The sequence below is a fragment of the Trachemys scripta genome, chromosome 1 (assembly GCF_013100865.1).
Source record: "Trachemys scripta elegans isolate TJP31775 chromosome 1, CAS_Tse_1.0, whole genome shotgun sequence".
Classification (NCBI taxonomy): Eukaryota; Metazoa; Chordata; order Testudines; family Emydidae; genus Trachemys; species Trachemys scripta.
In genome coordinates, this window is record NC_048298.1 from 110,981,013 (window position 1) to 111,002,341 (window position 21,329).

A 21,329-nucleotide genomic window follows, 5' to 3' on the forward strand; every position below is an offset into this window, starting at 1 on the left:
TAAATGGCTTTACAAAGTGCAAGAACTTGGTTTTTTCATCATGTAGTTCCCAAAAAATATACTATGCCCGTTGAATAATATGCTACTCTGTTGTACCCACACAATGTCATTGAAGTCACTGTGGGCTCAGTTGTGGTTTTAAGGCATCATTGGAGTTCACCTCACTGCCTCTACTCCACTTAATTTTCCCATAAAGTTTATTTTGAGGACTTAAGTGATGCACAGGCTTTGCGCTGGCTTTTTGCGTGGGAATAGAGTTAGTCAACATTTTTATGCAGAAAGTTGTACTATTGAAAATGGGGAGGGCTGTTTTTTTCAAAACTGACATTGTTTTTGTTTTGCAGGCAAATGGCAATTTTGATTTAAAAAAAATCAGTTTTCCCACAGGAAATTTCAAAGTGAAAATTTCTGTTTCTAATCAACATTTCTTAACAAACCGAGCAGTTTTGTTCTGACTTTAAAGGTGGTTTTTGTTTGCAGAAACTGAAATGAAATGGCTTTAAGTAGAAAACTAGATTCTAAAGGAAAATTTTCATTTATTTTTCACTTAAAATGTCGTTTCATTTCAGATTTTTTTAAAGAAGTTGAAAAGTTTTAAGTTTAAACTAAATGTTTAGGTTCATTTTTAAATGTGGAGTTGAAATAAAGTTTGTGTTTCAAATTGGTTTGAAACTTCCAATGTTTTTCAACTGAGATTTTTAATCAAGACTTCTTATGTGGAAACTTTTCAGTTTTCCAACCAACTATACCTGCAAGCAATGCAGAGCTAGTGCAATTATAGGTGTTAGTCTTATTTATCCATGTCTAATTTTTTTTGTTACGCTCTTTCTCCCAATAAAGTCCCTTTGGCAGTGAGTAGCTAAGGTTAATTTTTGGACTTAATTATATATTAAGTTAGATCTTGTTTGTAACATCTTTTTCTTGTTCCAGCCCCAGTGTCACCAGAGATCACCTCAGTCGAATATTTCAACAATCTGCTGTATGTCAGTTGGACATATGGAGATGATGGGACCAACCTGTCTCATTCCAGGATGCTGCACTGGATGGTCATTGCTGAAGGCAAGAAAAAAATCAAAAAGAGCGTAAGTCTTAATAGGATTTTTAAAGCTTCATGATTGCGCATTTGTTCTTTCTAATGTTTTAAAAAAAAGTTGTCATGTTCAATACACAAACTTCATATTACAAACTATGGTCAGATTGATTAAGCTTCCACAAATCCCAGTGGGTTAAATGTACCCCTTTGCAGAGAGCCAGTATAAGGGCTATGCACCCTTTACAACCCATTTAAGACTTCAAAATAAAGTCGTTCTTGGTTTTGTTTTGTTTTTTTTGTTTTTTAAAGAAAGAATGAGTTTCCCGTCAGTTATATCAATTTCAGGAGAACTTGTCTGTTCTTCTAGGGGAATTGTGGGAAGGGCATTGGAGGACTATCCACACTTAAATGATTTAGTCTGCATCCTCACTGCAAAATGGGCAGGTTCCAGCCTGAGTTAAACCAGCGCTGAGGCATATCCCAGCTGGATCAGCTAGCCTAGGCTTTCAGCATTTCCAAACCCAAGTCAGAGATGTTTGCGCATGGAGAGTGGTGGTGGTGGAGATTGGGTTTGAACTTGGGTAGGACCCTGGGTTAACTGAGCAGTGAAGACATACCTTAAGTGGGACTTGAGTAGTGCATAGACTTTGTTCTGGCTCTTGGAACAGGGGTAAATCTCACCCAACATAATGGATTTGTTTCATGATTTAAAAATAAAATATTTCCCTTCTGTTTTTGCTACCCCAGACTAGGAGCATTGAGATAGATCATGAGAATTAGTAAGTGAAACAACCATTTGGTGTCTGATATGTTGAGGTGCTGAGCTCCCATTATAACCATAAAATGAATTGGGAATTGTGGCTGACTAGCACCTTGTATGATCTACTCTTGCAAATAGAAAGCTAATCCAAGCAGGCTCATTTTAATGTGCACAACGGAAACCAATAACACCAAATGTGGTAAAATTAAGTGAGAATTTAAAAATGTAACCACAGTTTTAATCATATAAAGTGCTATCAGTAAAACAAGTAATATTTCTTAAAATAAATGAATTATATGATTTCTGACCTGACATGTTCCTTCAATTTTTAATTACTAGTGACTTAACCCAAAAACATGCCTGTGTTTCCTTTTTAGTTGCAGGCAATATAGTTTACATATTCTTTCTCCAGGTGGTTATGATTACACAATTGGTAGAGGATGGGTACTATCATGAGGTTTCTGATGTGCATTGCTTGTAGCTGGGGTAGAAATGCGATGGGAACAACCTTTCTAATGGCATATCATCAACTCTGCTTCCTGTTTCAGTGGCAACTGGGGAAATGGGAGAGGTGCTTGGACATTAAAAATAATAGAGCAATAGTTATTCACACTCTTTTTGAACCTCAAAGCACATTCAGCTCCAGGTTCAATTTGAATTCTGGGCATGCCTCAAGTCAGTTCTTTCTATGGCCTAAGCCTGCAATCCACTCTCCGCATGTAGACCTATGCGGAGTCTCAGTGAAGTCAGCAGGGTTCCAAATGGGTGCAAGGATCCTCCCATGCAAATCTAGAGGCATGATCTTGGGTTATAGCTGTACCCATCCCTAACTTTTATATTATTCCTAGAGATTCCAACCTGATTTTCAAATACCCAAAGTTCCAGGGTGCTCTGATCCCTGGTTTGGTTAGAGTTATTCAAAAGTTTGATGTAACTTGCAAAATCCAGATTTAAAAAGTCCCTTCAAAGTTGTTTTTTAAAAATCTTTCACTAGCTATGTTTGTTTCAACCAATAGGAAATATACTGTAAAATTTACTTCTCTCTGCACTGTGACATTCTATTGAACTTGTGTCTTGCATCCATCAATGTCATTGGGAATTAGAACATATAACGAGTGCAGAGTATGCAGAAGTGATTTATACTGATGATTAGAATTTTGTCCAGAGTGCATTAAGTGCTTGATTTATTTCTTCAAAAAGGCTTTCTTATTTATATAATATTTAATACTTGGTACCAATGATCATTGTAGGTGACACGGAATGTGATGACTGCAGTTCTGAGCCTGCCTCCGGGGGACATCTACAACCTTTCAGTGACTGCTTGTACTGAGAGAGGCAGCAACACCTCCACACCACAGATTGTGAAACTGGGTGAGAATGTGTTTGTTTGCCTGGTTAATTGTATGTAGCTCAAAAGTATAGGCACATACCTGGCTCTTTTTATTTAATAAGGGCTATAATATACTCACCTTGATTGGTACCTTATGCTGAGAGTAGTCCCATTCACTTCAGTGGGACTACTCTCCAAACAAGGTTCTTACTCAAGGTGATTAGGAGAGGCAGTATCTCACCCTAAGAGGCAGTAAGTAGAGCCTATCCAGAACAACATGAGAGAGCACTATTGGCCCATAATTGTTCCCCTGTAATTGGTCCAAACACACCCAGACTTTAGAGTGAGAAGTTTACTCTGCAGCTTTGCAGCTGACCTCTGTTGGTCCAGACCAGAACCCTTCAAACTTTTGAAAAGGTCCCTTCTGGATCTGAACTCTGTGGCTTGGACTGGTTCCAAATTCCCCCCACACACACACACACACAAAAAGATGACAAATGTTTTCTCACTTGAAGAGCCGCACTGTAATTTTTACAAGACCAATAAATCCATTGAAGTGAAATCTTGCATCATTTACCTGTGTGTCTGTAACATATACATCAAATAAACAAGTAAAATGTGTCTTGACTGGAGGGACTTCCGAGGACAGTTCATTCTCCCACTGTCCTCCTTTACTACTGATGTCTTGAGGAGTAGGGCGAGGATAAAGTAATGGAGGCTATCTCTGCATCTTCTAATATTGCTACCCTGCTGCTGCTCTGGAAACTTTGAGTCCCAGAAGTACCTTGAACTGTAGCTTGTGAAATCTTGGGGTTTGTCTAATTACTGGTGTCGGCACAAATCCCACTATGAAGGTGGGGGAGATAGGGTTGGTAACGTGAGACTGGATTATCCCCCAAGGGTCTATGCAAAATGGAGCTATCTATGAACTAAAGTATGAGGAACAGCCATAGATGGACCTTGTCAATGGCAATAGCAATCCTGCTTAGTTGGATAGGACGTGTGAGAATAACTGTTTTTGCAGAAGGGAGCTCCCTTCCACATAGATCTGTGAAATGCGTTGATGTTGGGAGGCAGTGCAGCCTCCACAATCTGTGATTCCCCCAGGCTCTCCCACTAGATGGAATGTTTCATTCTGTGGAGTTTTCCTTCCCCACACCAGTCCTATCCCATAGGCATTTCCACAAAAATGTATGTGTGGGTGTTAATCTGGCTCCTGAATATCAATAGCCAGGTGTTTTCTGAATGGTATTTGGAAATGTTTGACTCCTTCAAGTAGCATCATCATTTACATGATTCAGAAAATGGAACATATTATTCATATTGCACGTCCCTGTAACCATTCTTTGACAAAAAGGACTATTATTTCTGGCTTGCTGATGGAGGGGGAAATATTCTGTTAGGGCTGGTTAATATGGAAGATTTTGGGTGTTCTGCCATAGTTCTTCTGTTTGATATTTAAGAGAAAACACAACAAATACAGTTTAGATAAGTCACTTCTAGACTCCACCGCTCTTTATTTCATGCCTTTAACATTTTAGTTTTGCACAAAGAATAGTAAAGACGGTTTACCTTGGCAAAGGTCAGTCCTACAGTCTCTCCTTGGTGTTTTTGAGGGACCCAGAGAGATCTGGGATTAGAAATCCTGTGAATCTGTTCTAAGTGGTAGATGACTCTGCATTGGGCAGCTGTGATGAACTACTCCTGCCAAAGGTGGTGGTATCATATTCTTCCATGCTTCATCTGGGAACTTTCCATTTGCAGAAAAATTAATCCATTTGCTTGGGCATAGGAAGGATTTATTTCAGATAATGTCCAGGTGTGAGGTTGTCACAATTTAATATAGGCTATTCTTTATCTGTGCTAGAGGAAGAAGAGGTAGTTTTGTGCCTAAAGCACAGGACTGATTCTCAGAAGATCAGACTCTTTTCCAAAATGTCTGAGACACCTTAAGTGGGTCATTTTCAAAAGTAGCCTTTATTTTGGGTGCTTCACGTTTGGGGTGCCAAACTTTAGACAGCTAGGGTGAAATTCTGGCTCCATCAAACTCAATGGTAAAGCTCCTACAGAATTCAGTGGGATGAGGTTTTCAGCCCTAGATCTTGATTGTCAGATTGTCTTGACTCCAAATGAAGTCATTGGGACCTGCTCAGCATCCCTGAAAATTGACCCAAAGGTTATGTTTATACTGCTATAAAAAAAAAAAAGTGGTATCGAGTCACAGAGCCCAGGTCAGCGACTTGGGCTTGCACGGCTAAAACTGCAGTGTAGACATTTGGGTTCAGACTGGAGCCCGGGCTCGGAGATCCATTCCCCTCACAGGTGCTCAGAGGCCAGGCTCCAGCCTGAGCCTGAACATCTGCACTGCTGCTTTATAGCCCCACAATCAGCCGCAGACCAGCTGTGTCCATGCTGCGGGTCTTTTATTGTAGTGTAGACATACCCTAAGTGTTTAAAATTAGACACTCAACACATAGGAGGTGCTCAAAATTAAAGGCTGCTTTTGGTAAGTTGTACCTAAATCTGTGTTTCAGGTTCTTCATATGGACCTGGGAATAATACATACTTTACTTCACAGGGGTGTAGTGAGGCCTAATTCATTAATGTCTGTACTGCACACTGCTATCCAGGAGTTCATTAAAAGTCCAAAATATTATTAATCCCTGGATCCCAGGGGCACTAAAATTGAAAGTGCGTGTGTGCACACGCACGCACGCGCGCACGCTCTCGCAGGCAGCCTTCACAGAAGTCCACATTTAAAAAAAACAACAAACAAAGTCCCAGCACAAAACAACTTCCATTTTTATATTGCCTCCTTATCCTGAATGACCCCAAATCACTTTGCACCTCAACATGCAGACGGGGCAAGAGTCACTGATTCCACTTCGTCTGCTCTTGCCCTGTCAAAGCAACACAAAGCAAACCATAGACTTGGAGCATCTGTCTGGCTGCACTGGGTTTATAGATATTTAGGGCCAGATTTTTAAAGGTATTTAGGTGCCTAATTCCCATTGAAATCAATAAGAATTGGGTGCTGAAAATACCTTTTAAAAATCTGGACCCTCGTATCTTGGGAGCAGTGCAAAGCAGCTGAGCATACCAATGAATACAGCCCACTGTATGTAGGGGATCACTTCCCTCCAATACCGAAACAGCACAGATGGAGAGACGCACGAATTTCCCCATATTTCAAGGGTGATTAGATTTTTGGTTCGGTTTGACCCTGCAAGCTGTAACAAATGAAAAGGAAAAGAAAAAAAGTTTCATTCAGCAACGTCTTTTTCTCAAGGGCTCTTGCCTGTAATTAAAAAGTAAAACAGCATAATCAAAAAGTAAACAGAAACACTCCCCAATCCTTTCTCACAACTGACTGTGAAGCCTAGCCACCCTAAAGACCACCTTCCCACCTTGCTTCCCAAATAGCCACTCTTAAAACCCTTCCTCTCAGCAAAGAGACTGGGAGATAAGCTGGAGCAGACCCAGTGTTCACTATGGACCAGGTGGTTCTCCTGCACTCTGCACACGAGCTGCTTATCACAGAGATAGGGACCAGCTGTACAAAGTGGATCTGGTTTTAGTACATCTCCAATTAATGTAGATTAATGTAGATTCCCTTTAGTGTTTCTAACCAAACCAACCGGAACCTCAGCGAGTGTATGGGCACTGATGTATATGTTGAAGCCCAAATTCTCTACTGTGTTGCACTAGATGTGGTCATTTACACTTATGTAAAGTGAACATAAGGCACTGCCAGCTCAAAATGGCTATGTTTTTACTCTCGCTTTGCTATAAGTGATTACACAAAGCAGGGGAGAATTAGGCCCCCAGTTTAAAGATCTTAGGTAGGACACACATGCAGGGGATTTTTCAGAGGGTCTCCTGTGGGTGCTCTGCAGATCACTAACTCTCTGGTTTTGAGCACTCAAAGTTAGGTTATTGTTCTTCCAAAGCAGAATGTGGGACATTTCTGTGCTTTGAAAATCTACTCTGTGTGTTGGATGCTCGCACTGCCTCCACTGGAGGGCCACCCACTGAAACTTTCAAAAGCTTGCTGTTTGTGCCTCCCCAAGCTTTGGAAAACATGAAGCCAGATTCTCAACTGGTGTGTAAATAGGTAAATTTCCATTGAAATAAATGGAGCTGCACCCATTTAAAACCAGTGGAGGATCTAACCTTTTAACTCTCTGTGCCTTAGTCTGTTGTCAGTTCCCCATCTATTAAATGAGGTGTAAGAAATGATCTGTGAGCCCTCTGAGATCCCCTAGCGGAATGTGCATAATTCTATTATACTTATCTCTCCAGACTTCCGGGTAAGGAAGACTTAACAGGCATAAAAACTAGGGACCTGACTCTGAGCTCACTTATATTGCGGCAAATGGAGAGTAACTCTTCTGAGGTTAATGGAGTTCCACCAGTGGCAGTCTTGCCAACTGTCACAATGGTTGGTGTGTTTCTTAAAGCCTCAAGCTCCTGCAGTCAGGCTATTGACTGACAATCCCAGCTTTCAGTTTTTTAAAAAGTAAGTTTCTAACCCTTACAACTGCAGAGAAAAGTTTGAAAATGTGAACTCTAAACTTGGCAACATCAGACAGTAAATATAAGGAATGCCCAATGTATATGTTTTTCATGGTTTTTGAAAACTTGGGGTTGGTAATACTGCTTGTGTAAAACTAGTGTGATTGAGAACAGGATTGTGCCCTCTGCTTTAAATATTCTTGGGAAAACTGTATCAACATTTGGACAACTATGCTAAGAAAGGCTTCTAAACTGCTACACTGTTTTTCTTTCAGTATTCCACCTTAAAGCTGACACTGTATCTGTTAGTTACAACCACTAGAGGTCAGGTTTTTATCATTTATTGATGACAATTGCCAAGACCATCCTTGAAATAAAGATAGAAGGGCCTGACTGGAAACCTCAGATCCAAACCTCCCTGTGCCTCCTGAACTTTGAGGAAGTTTGAATGCGGATTCAAATCTATGTTTCTATGCTCTGTCTCTGCAGTGAAACTGACCAAAAACCTGAGACTAGATTCTTTGTTGCCCTGCACTTTGTTTGGTCATTTATACCAGTGCAAAGAGTGTGCAAATCTCATGGCCATTCTGATTTGATAGCATTTTGCACTGGTATAAATGATGACACAGGCTGGAGAACAACCGAGAATCTAGTCCCGAGAATCCAAACTTCCCCAACCTGGGTAAAGTTCTAAAATTTAAGGGCTCAGGCCCAGCTCTGTTTTAAGGTAATCGGTTTAAGGGCCATGACTAATTTTTAGAGAGAGGCTTGAACAGGGAAATTCAGATCCATATTTCTAACTCCCAAAATGTAAGGGTGTCACGGATTCAAGGTTTTGATTTAACTTGTTATAGAAAACAGGATCAGAAATCAGACTTTGAACTCCGGTATCATAGGGGTAGCCATGTTAGTCTGGATCTGTAAAAAGCGACAAAGAGTCCTGTGGCACCTTATAGACTAACAGACGTATTGAAGCATAAGCTTTCGTGGGTGAATACCCACTTCATCAGATGAATGTAGTGGAAATTTCTAGAGGCAGATATAAATATGCAGGCAAGAATCAGTCTAGAGATAATGAGGTTAGTTCAGTCAGGAAGGATGAGGCCCTCTTCTAGCAGTTGAGGTGTGAACACCAAGGGAGGAGAAACTGCTTTTGTAGTTGGCTAGCCATTCACAGTCTTTGTTTAATCCTGAGCTGACGGTCTCAAATTTGCAATTGAACTGAAGCTCAGCGGTTTCTCTTTGAAGTCTGGTCCTGAAGTTTTTTTGCTGCAGGATGGCTACCTTTAAATCCGATATTGTGTGTCCAGGGAGATTGAAGTGTTCTCCTACAGGTTTTTGTATATTGCCATTCCTAATATCTGACTTGTATCTATTTATCCTTTTACGTAGAGACTGTCCAGTTTGGCTGATGTACGTAGCGGGGGGCATTGCTGGCACATGATGGTGTATATTACATTACTTTGAACTCCATCATCTCCAGCCTCCCACAGTGTTCAGGGTGCATCAGATCTAGGTTCAGATCTATCCCTACTTACTTTCTCATTTTCACTGCACAGGTTTGGCCCCCCTGGTACCGATTAGAGTTATAAAATGCACACACGTGCACCTGGGACATAGAGTTTGTGGTACTCCTCTTTATTGTCTCATTGTGGGGGAGAGAAGTGCAAGACTGATGTGTGTCACAAAGACACGGCTTTTGTTCTTAACATACCTGGAATGACACTCCTTTTTTGGCAGTATTCCATAGCCACCTGGAAGTGGGTGATAAAGAACACCCATTGGGTTGTGCCTCACCAATTAGAGGAGGGAAAAAACATGAAGAAAAATCCCAGAGCCCCTAAGCCCAGTAGGAGTCTAGGCAGGAGAGGGAAGGAACAGCTCATTCCTTCCACTCCTTCCATTTACTGATACTGATACTGCATACTGATACTGCATCTTTCCCACCCCACCCATTCCCAGGGCAGCTCTCATTCTCCCCTCTCCTCCTTGCTGCCTATGTGGCACTGAGCTGCAAGGCAGGGAAAGCAGTCCATCAGGTTACCTAGAGAGCCAGGTGTACAGACTTCTGAAAGCTAGGCCAAGATCTAAGATCCGATGATGGTAGGTTTGGGGGGGGAAGAAATACCAAAATTCAGGAGCCAGTCTCTGCACTTCAGCTCCTCATCAGAACCAACACCCCTATATCACACCAGCAGCCCCCCAACCCTGCAGTTAGCTTTCCACCCCATTACAGCATCAACCCTCCTACCACTATTTCTACCCAGGACCCATCATCCCCTCAGCAAGCACACCTCCCAACCAGTCGGCAGCAGCAACAACAAAAAGCCCCTGGCTTCTCATCATGAAGCCAACTCACAATCCTTTGCAGCTGCAAGGGAGTGTGGGATATAGTGGACTATAGGATAGTTTTTTGGGGATGGTGAGCCAGGCCAAAGAAGTTTGAGGAGAACTGCTGCTTTCTGAAATCAAGTAGAGAAAGAAAGCATCTTCTGCACCCATCTAAAACATATCCAAATCCAGTGGCTCTGAATGTTCTACACAGAATGACAGCAGTCAAGATTTTTAGTTCTAATTGACCCACACGCTATTTTTTTTCTTAACAGTTGGGCAACCTTTTTTCCTCCAAGAACTTATGCAAATGTGTCTATTAATAGAACATTCCCCCAAACACTGTTTGACTGGGGAAGAGAAGTGATTATCCAGCAAGCCAATCAGAGAACTGTTAAATAGAGAAGGAAAAACCAAGATACTTAGCCATCTTCCTGTTTTACATCAGTTGCTTAATAGCTGTGTCAGTGTGACAGATCGTCTCTGAAGGAAATGAAAAAATTCAAGAAGGGTATTATTCCTTTCACTGATTCTGTTTGCTGGTTTCCCTTGTTGATTTTCCAAAGACCAAAAGATAAGCTTGGTGAAAGGAGATTCCCCCTCTCTCTCTCATCCAGAACCAGCTCCTCCAAAATCACTGTTTGCTGTGAACAAGACCCAGACTTCAGTGACTCTGCTATGGGTGGAGGAAGGAGTGGCTGATTTCTTTGAAGTCTTCTGCCAGCAGGCTGACTCTGGCCAAGAAACAAAGTTGCAGGTATGTGGCTGCCTCTTTCTCTACCTCATCTCATCCATTTTGGACCCTGATATTGACAACATGTTCTTAGGGACTGGTTCTCTGCTGCTTTTCATGGTGTGTAGTCATTTACTCCTGTGCAGAATGGATGTAAAACAATATAAAATTGGAATATGGCAGCATCTGACATCCACTTCACACTCAATCACAGAAGGTGCAAGGCAGTGGAGAAAAAACCCCTTAGAATCTTGGCTAGAATAACCCTTGAAATACTGCCATATTTAAATCCTCCTCCTGTCTTGCTAACCACACACATGAAGTTAGAGATGTTAACTGGCCGGGCAGGTTTCCTGTGTGTTGGAGAACAAGCTGGGGACAGTATTCATTGGCTAAAGGGCAATGCGGCTCCAATGAGCTCCACACAGCCACCTGAACCTAGGGTGTGGGAGGGATAAGGATGAAGAGTGAGGAATACACAGCAACATAGCTGGCTGAGAGGCATATAGCCATGCATGTGATGTCCCATTTTTCTGTTCTAGTCTTCATCTGTTCTTCAGGTCTGTTACCTGCCGTACTGTGAGCTGTGTAGGATCCTCACTCATACAGTATGAATTTCTTGAAAAAGATGGCTGCTCCTCATCTATTTTGTTTCTCACAGGCCTTTTCCTTCAAGACACACCCACTCAGCTCCATAAACATGCCTCCTTTTCTCTCTACCTAAATAGATACTAATGTGGCCCCTATCATAATAATTTCTGAGCATCTAGTCTCATATTAACTCAGAGGGAAATAGAGATCAAGGCAGCATGAATGCATGGTGATAGAGCCTGTGCAGCATGTGAGGCTTACTTTCCACACCTGAGACTGCTGGAGCACCTGCTCTGGATCACAGTTCTCTTATTTGAGCACCATAGGATGTCATTTAAAAAACCCACACCTTTTATGCTATTCTAGACACACACTATAACACTGTGTAGGATCAGTCCCATGATTTTATGTAGGGTTTTCCATTGAAACTGTATCCTGAAATTGGAGGTGGGCTGGAACTGAAAAGCCATGTACAAACACATCCAAACTTTGGGATAGTTCACACCCAGATTTGGATCCAAAAATGTCCACGGTGAATAACTTAAAAACATTAACTCATAATTCCAATGACAGAGGCAGAGTAATTCAGAGATAGATGCACAGGAGAAAAGATAGGGGTTTTTCCAGCTGAGATCTAGATAAGAGAGCTGATGACTTTGAGACAAGGATAGACTGTTCTAGATGGCAGGAGATGCAATGGTTCTCATATCGATGTGTGCAAGGAGAAATAGTCAGTGTTCGATAAATGGAGAGAACAAAGAGGGCAGAGTAAAGACCATGGCCAATATTTAAAAAAAAAAGTTAGGCTCCTAAAACCATATTTAAGCATCTAATTAAGTAGCTTGATTTTCAAACAGAATCATAGAAATGTAGGGCTGGAAGGGACCTTGAGAAATCATCAAGTCCAGCCCCCTGCGCCGAGGCATGTCCAAGTAAACGTAGACTATCACTGACAGGTGTTTGAATGATATTAGCCTTTTTTGCAGCTGCATGACATTGTTGACTCATATTTAATTTGTGATCCACAATAACCCCCAGATCATTTTCAGCAGTACTTCTACCTAGTCCGTTGTTCCCCATTTTGTTGCTGTGCATTTGATTTTTTCCTTCTTAAGTGAAGTATTTTGCATTTGTCTTTACTGAATTTCATCTTGTAGAATTCAGACCAACTCTCCAATTTGTCAAGGTCTTTTGAATTCTAATCCTGGCCTCTAAATTGCTTGCAACCCTTCCCAGCTTTGTGTCACCCACAAATTGTATAAGCATATTTTCTTCTCCATTATCCAAGTCATTCATAAAAATATTGAACAGAACCAGACCTAGGACTGACCTGCAGAAACCCACTATATAAGGCCTCCCCATTTGATCATGAACCATTAACTACTCTTTCAGTACAGTCTTTCAACTGGTTGTGCACCCATCTTTATAGTAATTTTATCTATATTCCATTTCCTTAGCTCACTTATGAGAATGTCACGTGGGACTGTCAAAATTCTTGCTAAAATCAAGATTTATCACATCTACTACTTCTCCCCTATCCACTAGGCCAGTAATCCTGTCAACATGCTGAGTGTCCAGCAGCTCCACTGCCTTAATCAGGAGCCACACGGTGCCTAAATATGGACGTGAAGCCTAACTTTAGGCACTCATTTAAAAAAAAAAAAAAGTTTTGGCCTGTGTCAATGAGTTAGGATTGAGTCAGTCCAGGTTTGCCATGGGGTTATTAAAGTAGTGAGGGTAGTTCCATCTCCAGGGCCCATCTCTGGTGAGACTCTCAACAAGGGTGCCAGTTGTAGTGCTGGTTTGTTGACAAGATTATCTAGCCCTGGGAAGTGGACTGAAAAGATCAACTCGTTTCTCATTAAATTCACCAGTTTTTAATGTGTATCCAGCAAAGTCCCTTTCCCAACCAATCTTCAAGTCCCAGGCTAAAAGGCGGGAGGCTCGATTATATTTCTGGTGCCTAGGAGAGGTCTTTTTTGAGAAATTGGGGAAACCATTGCTGTTAGAGATGGTTGATAATTTTCTACCATTTTTTTTTTCAGTGAGAGATTGGTTTTGGATGAAAATGAATATTTTAATGAAAAATGCTTCCCGAATTTTATTTTTTTCCATCAGAAAACCAAAAATTCTTCAGGTTTGGGGATTTCGGTTTTTCAACAGTTGATGTTTTTCCACAGAAAATGTTGATGAAAATATATATATTTTTTTCATTTTAATCAAAATTCTCCATGGGGGGGCAACCCCCCCCCAAAACATCTTCCAACCAGCTTCTATTGCCATACCATAGCTGCTCTATCTCCTTCAACTAGAAGAGGCAAATTCAGTTCTGTTATGCCAGTGCTATCCTGTATGTAGCAGTGTAACTGATCTCAGAATTGTAGTTCAACAGAGATCCTTGCAAAGATAAAAGGAGCTTATAAATGACCGCAAACCTCAGGGCCGGCTCTAGGTTTTTTGCTGCCCCAAGCAAAAACAATTTTGGCTGCCCCCCCACCCCAGCCCTGGGCTCTCTTTCCTCTCCCCCCCCCCAACTGCACCCTCCTTCCGCCGCAGCCCTGGGTCACTGGTAACTTGCTCCCAGGGCGGATCATTCAGCAGGAATTTTGGATGTGCACAGAACACAGACAGGATTGGTTCCCATATGGTTACAGAACTGCAGTGAAGTGGAACAATTTTCAGCTTGTGTGATTGGAGGATATCTGGATGCATATTATAAGACTGTCCTACATAAATGAGGAGATGAGGTGCCTTTATTATTCTTTTATTCCATTCTTTGTTTCTATGGGGAATTTGCCAATGCAATATCACAGTCTTCCTTTTAAACAAATAAAACCTAAAACTTAAAAAAAAGCAATGGCTGTTGAAAATAGTAATTCCAATCCTAAGAACCACTGGGAAGCATTTCTTGCTCAATTTATTCTACTTTTTCTACAGCAAGTTACAGTGGATCAGTATATTTGATTTGGGAGAAATGAAGCTGCCCAAATTGAGCTTGAGCACTCCTGAATTTTCAGGGTGTTCAAATCTGGAAAAGAAAAGTCAATTTCTGCTTCCATGGTTCAGAAGTGGAAATCCTCCTATGTGCCTGGTACTGTATCTAAAGCTGCCCAGTCTAGCAGAGCCTCCCCTCCCTTACTTTTCATTTTAAATTCTAGTGGGATCCACGTACCTCCCTTGCTAGGCTTCAGATAGAGAGGTGCAATGTCCATTTAGTCCACCCAATTCTTTCTTTGGGGGAGAGCCCAGGGCAGGAGGTGAAGGTGGGGACCAGAGCTGGAGTGGCGGAGGGTGCAGCGGGGGGGGGGGGGGGGGCCCAGGGGGGGGGGCCAGGGGGGGGGGGGAGAGGGGGCAGGTGGGGGAGAGCCCAGGGCTGGGGCGGCAGGAGGTGCGGGTGGGGGCCAGAGCTGGGGCAACACGGGGGTGTGGGGGGAGCCCAGGGCTGGGGTGGGGGGCAGCAAAAAACCTAGAGCTGACTCTGTCCCTAACATTCACAGCAAGCTGCAGGTTTCAGTTCCATGCTCCTTCCCCCTCTCTTTCCTGTTACTAACGGCCGAGGGAATGCTGGGAAATGTAGTTCTTTCCCTACTCCAGGGCTGGCTCTATAGGCAGGGAGCTAACCAAGGAACTACAGCTCCCATGCTGGATTCTTGCGCCCATGCAAATATGTCGCCCCAAGCAACTGCTTGCTTTGCTGGTGCCTAGAGCCGGCCCTGGCAAACCTGCACAGATCTCCCACTCTGTGTTTATGGCCATCAGAGTTTGCTGCATAACGTTTCACCCGCTGTGTTCATTAGCCCAGGGCTGTGGATCACAAATACACTCTTAGTTCCCTTTCTAAATTACCAGCTGAAACATCCAATTTATTTTGCCCTATTTTCATATCAATAAACCTCTTCTGATTTTAGCTGAATTGGCAGAAAAAAGGGTTATCAATAGATCTACACGTTTATTTTATTGACTTTCTTTCATCCCATCAGCATTTATAAAACACCTTTTACACCATGCATCAAACACAGAAACAGTCATTAAAACTCTCTGTACGAAGATTTATAGTGTTTACAACGAGGTGTAAATTTTCTTGACTAGAAAAGCAAGGCTCGGGGGTCTGATAGCTGTATTAATAAATGCTGCTTATCCCTGGGGCTTTACTATGATCTTCCACTTCAAAAAAAGTCACCTGTGGGCAAAGTGCAAAGATACTTGAACTACCCTCCACTGGTGAAGGAGGTACGTACCTCCAAGGAAAGGATGAGGCACACTTGTAAGATGGTGTATGGGGAGCTTGCTGCTACTGTCGCTGCTCTGTGGCTAAATGTGACTTTAGCATTCAGAGTTGTCAGTCTGGATTAGGCTCAAGACCTCCTTATCAATCTACTCCTGGTACTAGCTAAGATTGCCGTCCAGGAGGAGGAAGCTTGACAGGGATGTACAACATATTCCAACTGGGCTAGCTACATTTTTTTCCTTTCCCTTACATTTTTTTCCTTTCCTTACAGTTTTTTATGGCTGTGGGGCCATTTTCCAGTTCCTTGTGCATGCATCTAGGCACAGTTCCTGTGTGTTGCTCTACTGACTTGTCTGCCCTGGACAAATTGGAAGAGTGGGCACTGTCTGAGGTTCTCTGCTTGGTTTTCCCCCTCTGGATCCTTCATTTGGCCCTGAGACCTGCACCTCCATCTCTGTTTTTCATTTTTTGCCATCAATAATCAGTTAAGTTCTGGATTCTGTGGCCCTTCCTGCATCTCAGGAACAGATCTTTTCATTGCTTAGGTGGGCCCTGCCCACCATCCCAGCATTTAAATAGACTGGCTTCTTTTGCCAGATCTCAATTCACGTAGAAAACAAGGGTTGAATGAGAGAGCCAAACTACAGTGTACTTTTTTCGTATCTTTAGGAACCTGTTACTGTTTCTTCACATGTAGTGACTATCTCCAGCCTACTGCCTGCAACGTCCTACAATTGCAGCGTGACTACCTTCAGCCACAACAGCCCTAGCGTTCCCACCTTCATAGCTGTCTCTACCATGGGTGAGCCAGACTTTACCAGTTCCACCTCTCTACACAGCTATAATGTTTGCCTCTTTGTTCCTTCTGAAGCTGCTTTTCAGGTGTTACTGATATCAGAATTATTTCACTGAAATGTAGCCAGCTCCAGGGTGGAATGGAGTGGCAGCTGGTTAAGTGTTAAGTATTAGGTATTGCTGTCACCTCTGTTCACCACTAGGGAGTGCCTTTTTTTAAAATCGTTAGGGAAACCCCAATTTCTCTGTGTGTTTTAAAATAATTCTAATTAGATGTTTAGATTGGGCTTTATAATTCACAGTCCCTTGCTTCCAGTTTGAAGGAAGACTCTGGGATTACTGCCCTGATGACACCCGTAGAGGAAATTATCATAGCCGTGTCCAGGCAAAATATGGGCAAAGTCTCAGTTACTAGGCTGGGACTCTTCCTCTGTGGTAATGAGAAGATTTTTTCTGCCTTCAGGGAGGAGGTGATCCAGAGAATGAACTGGGAAGAGGTGAGAAGGAAAGGGCAACTGAATGACCTGGAGAGGTCAGAAACTAAAAAGATGTCTCCTGATGGAGCCAAGCCCCTCTAGCACCCTCATGGGTTCTGGGCTCAAATTTACTCGGAAGGAAGAATGCCATTATTGAATCACCATTACCACTTCCTTACGGCTGTGGGTCTCCCATCCAGAATAATCAGGCTCAGTTCTGCTTAGTTAATGAGATCAGACCATAAGTGACTAAAGCATATCTTACAAGTAATGTTATGACCTAAATGTCAAAGTTCAGCATGTAGTACTTATCTTAAACTCCTGTTCTGTTCTAAGGACTGCGTCTGTAGGCACTCTTACAATAGATAGTAAGCTTTACTGGGCAAGGATACTCCCTTCTTTGGTGCCATCCCAATACAAATAATAATAATATCCTGTAGAACGAGAAATAAATCTGAAAAAGCTGATGCAAACACACCTGTTAAGAATGTTCCTGAGCCTTGACTCTGTCTCTAATTGCAACAAAATATTTTAGGCCAAATTATCTGCTGATGTAATTCAGTTGTCTTCAATTGAGTTACCCCAACAGAGAATTAGGCCCTTTATTTCAGACTCAGGTTAGAGACTGTATTGATTATTGCTGACATATAATGCCACAGATGTTGGAGTGCATTGTGGGAGACTTAAATAAGGTATCGATTTTATATACACTCATTCTTTCTTCCTTTCCTACCTCTTTTTTTCCTCCTTTTCATTAACATTCATAAAAGCTTCCTGTGCAGAAGCTTGCAACCATGCCACAACTTTGTCATTTCCCCTATTGAATTGTATGGGGTCAGTTACCCTAAACCTGCCCTAGCCTCCACTGATAAGATTTCTCACTCCGAAGGTTGACTGAGAAGAATATAAAACAATAATATATATAAATATAAAATTATCATGTGTTCTGAAATTAATAACCCAGAGTCATTGTTTGTGTGCAGTTACTGAGATGAATCCCAACATAGTGGTGATCTCTGTGTTAGCCATCCTGAGCATTCTCCTGATTGGACTGTTGCTTGTGACTCTTGTTGTACTCAGGCGGAAACATCTGCAAATGGCCAGGTAGGTCCAGTCTTATTCTAAGTTCAAGAAGCTTTAAAATAATGGGTAAAATATAATATTGGATTTTGCTTGTGTGGCACATGGTACCCTTTGTGCTCACTTGGTGTTTGAGATATCTATAAACATAGTACCTCAAAAGTTTCCCTGTTCGCTGCTGTTTCTTAGGAGTTTAACTACTACTTGCATTATCGCATAGCTGTTCTTACTGTTGGGTGGAATTATTAGCCTCAACCTCTGTCTTAATTTGGAGCTGTGAAGGGTTTGGTAAAATGCAAATTCAAACCATTTTTAAGGGCTGATTATCTAAGCAGTCATCTTCTCTTGGGCTATTTGATTGCTCAGATTTACTGAATATTAAATAAAATATGAGATGGATTTAAGACCGATAAAGATGTATGGTTTATAGAATTCTTAAGATCATCCAGATTATTTTGCAAAATCATTTAAATTGCTGGGAACACAAAATTTGCCATTCCAGATCAGATAACTAATCAATCAAGACCAGCCTCTCTCTGCCCAGTATTTGTTCCTTCAGACAGAAGAAAGGCACCTTTTCCCCTCCCTCCAAGTACTGCTCTTAATAAACGATGCAGTTCCTTCATACACCTCCAGCAGCCATCCTATGCCCTGAAGAATGAGATTTGCTTTCCTTTAGCTAGTGTTGTAACTCACAGTTCACCTTTCTCGGCTGAGTTAATCCTTGACTGGCTAGCTAAACTGGGTGGCTAATCCCCCAGATCCTCTGTATGTAGCTCTGTGACTGGAAGGTTTGCAGGTCTGAGCCTTGCGAGTTTCCGTATTCTTATAATCCAGAACCATAATGTGTGTGTGAAATAATACATTTAATTTGAATTTTCCCTTCTAGGTCAGAAAACCAAGTAATGTCACTTCAGAGGGTCACTTTAAAAAACTTGCTAACTGATTACACAACAGATAGTTGCATTTCATGTATCAAGTCTTTGCCATATACTCCATGCAAATGAATTTACCCAATCACCCCTTTCAATGCATGATTTGTTCCTTTTGCATATAGCTGGTTCTGTGCAAATCCAAATTCTCCTCCCTACTTAAATACCATGCATGCAGCCCAGGGCTTTTTCTTTCTCATTTTCTCTACCACAAGAGGAATTTTTTTTTTTTAAAAAATGAACTATATACTTGCATGTAATCATTTTGCAAGCAAGCAAGCAAAAATACTCAACATTCAGTTTTTCATTTGATGTTGAGAAGGTCAAAGGTTGGTTTTGTGGTTAAAGCACTGGAATAAAGACTCCGGTCCTGGCTTTGCCACACATTTCCTTTGTGGTATTAAGCAAGTCATTTAAACACTATGCCTGATTTTCCCCATTGGTGAAATGGGGATAATGCTTCCCTACCTCCTAGGGGTGATGTAAGGACAAATACTGAATACTCCTGATTATTTGAATAGCGGGGGGGGGACACAGATTTTATTCAGATAATCGAGAGGACAGGAGACATTCAGCAGCGGGATGGCCTCCCCCACAGCTAGGATCTTGTTATCCTCCTTGCACTCCTGGCTGGGGGTCTCTGCTCTGACCTAAACACTCACTTGAGGGACAACGGGGCTGCAGAGGGCTCCCTGCACTGCTGCAGGAGCCAATCAGCAGCAAGATGATTCATTATCATCATCCTCTCAGTCCTTGCTTGGGGTCTCTGCTCTATTATCCAAACCTCCACATTATCCAGATCCTTTCCTTGTCCCCCAGCATGAAATACATGCTGCAAGGGGCATGTGTCTCATGCTGGGGGGACAAGGAAGGGATTCGGATAATGCAGAGGATCAGACAACAGGATTTCAGCTGAACAGGAGAATACTGCACTTGGCAGGTGCTCTGAAACTATGGAGATTGGTGCCATTTACATCCCTAGATAGAAATCCATTTTGACAACTTTTTTCTCATCTTATTCTTGAGGCAGAATATTAGGAAGCTTGATCTCAGGAGATGGTGAGCACCCACTACTTTTTTTTTTTTTTTTTTTTTATGGAGAGATACCCCCCTCCCAGAACTGGAAGGGACCTTGAAAGGTCATCGAGTCCAGCCCCCTGCCTTCACTAGCAGGACCAAGTACTGATTTTGCCCCAGATCCCTAAGTGGCCCCCTCAAGGATTGAACTCACAACCCTGGGTTTAGCAGGCCAATGCTCAAACCACTGAGCTATCCCTCCCAAGGTCACATCCAGACATGGCTTACGATGGTGCAGATCCACTGACTTCAGTTGAGCTGTACCCAGCAAGTTCAGCCCTTGCTTCAGTGGGAGGCCTGGATACACACCACCTCTTAGAATCAGGCTCTTAGCGATCTGTATTAGGGCAACACCATTGACAAAATCAACAAGCATTATGTTTGTCCAGCAATAATAACCTTGAACTCAATGGTCTTCCTGAAACAGGGAGTGTGGGGCTGGAACCTTTGTCAATTTTGCTTCATTGGAGAGAGATGGAAAACTTCCATATAACTGGTGAGTTATATACTGCTACCTCTATGCTTCCCCTCCCGTCATCCTTTTCTCACCATCTACCTTTGTCGACAACTCTGACTTTTATGTTCTTATGTTTTTGTTATATGATCACTAGCGCAATTTAACATAAAGCAACGGTAGCTGATTTTTGGTTTTGTTTTGTATTTTATTTGACTGAATGATGGCCCAGGGCCATGTCTTTTGTCAGAAACTATTTTTTTTTTTTTTTTTTTTTTGTAGGAAATGAGGATGTACAACATATTCCAACTGGGCTAGCTACATTTTTTTCCTTTCCCTTACACACATTCTATATATTTCCTAAAGTAAACAAAGGGATAGAAGCCTGATCTATAAATCCATTAGCAGCTCTATGGAAATATATTAATGTCAAGCAGTGAGGCTGCTCTTTATAGATCATCAGCTAACAACTCTGTTCACAGAAATACAAGCCCCAGTGCCATTAGTTATTTTTCCTTTGTATTTGGAACAAGGCCAAGCTAGCTCAAATAGCTCTTACAACTTTGTGCTCAGTGTTGCTGGGGTGTTTGGAAGCAAAACACACCCAGTCAGGTCTGGAAAACCATCTGCAGAAACAGCAGGCATTGATTAGCTATTCCATTCCATCAATAGTTCCATCACTCCCTGAGAGGTGTTAGAGCAAATAAATCCACCCTATTAGCTTCCATCGAGGCAAAATGGGCCCTAGTGATTTCCCTATTTTCTGCTGATGTTGTGATTCTTATTCATGTTCCCGATAGTCCAGTGCTGCTCCTAACTGACTTGTTTACTGTTTTGGGAAGTTATTGTCAGTGACCCCAAAAAACCCAAACATAAGTAGCTTCCAAAGCTGGCCAAAATACACTATTAAAAAATGCCACCAAAATCCATAGGGAAAAGAAACTAAGTGCTTCAGTTTTTCACTCGTGGTTCAGTTTTGTTGAATGTGAAAGGG

At 42.0% G+C, this 21,329-nt stretch overlaps 1 protein-coding gene across 2 annotated transcripts in view; it reads left to right on the plus strand.

Moving 5' to 3' along the window:
• PTPRO (protein tyrosine phosphatase receptor type O) overlaps positions 1–21,329 on the plus strand; it is a 199,646-nt gene that overhangs the window by 143,279 nt on the left and 35,038 nt on the right. For both annotated transcript variants that reach the window (XM_034781855.1, XM_034781863.1), the window contains exons 11-16: positions 931–1,082; positions 3,044–3,164; positions 10,587–10,726; positions 16,191–16,323; positions 17,776–17,896; positions 20,309–20,377. In XM_034781855.1, coding sequence (XP_034637746.1) covers positions 931–1,082; positions 3,044–3,164; positions 10,587–10,726; positions 16,191–16,323; positions 17,776–17,896; positions 20,309–20,377 — 736 coding nt within the window. The remainder of the gene's footprint in view (positions 1–930; positions 1,083–3,043; positions 3,165–10,586; positions 10,727–16,190; positions 16,324–17,775; positions 17,897–20,308; positions 20,378–21,329) is intronic.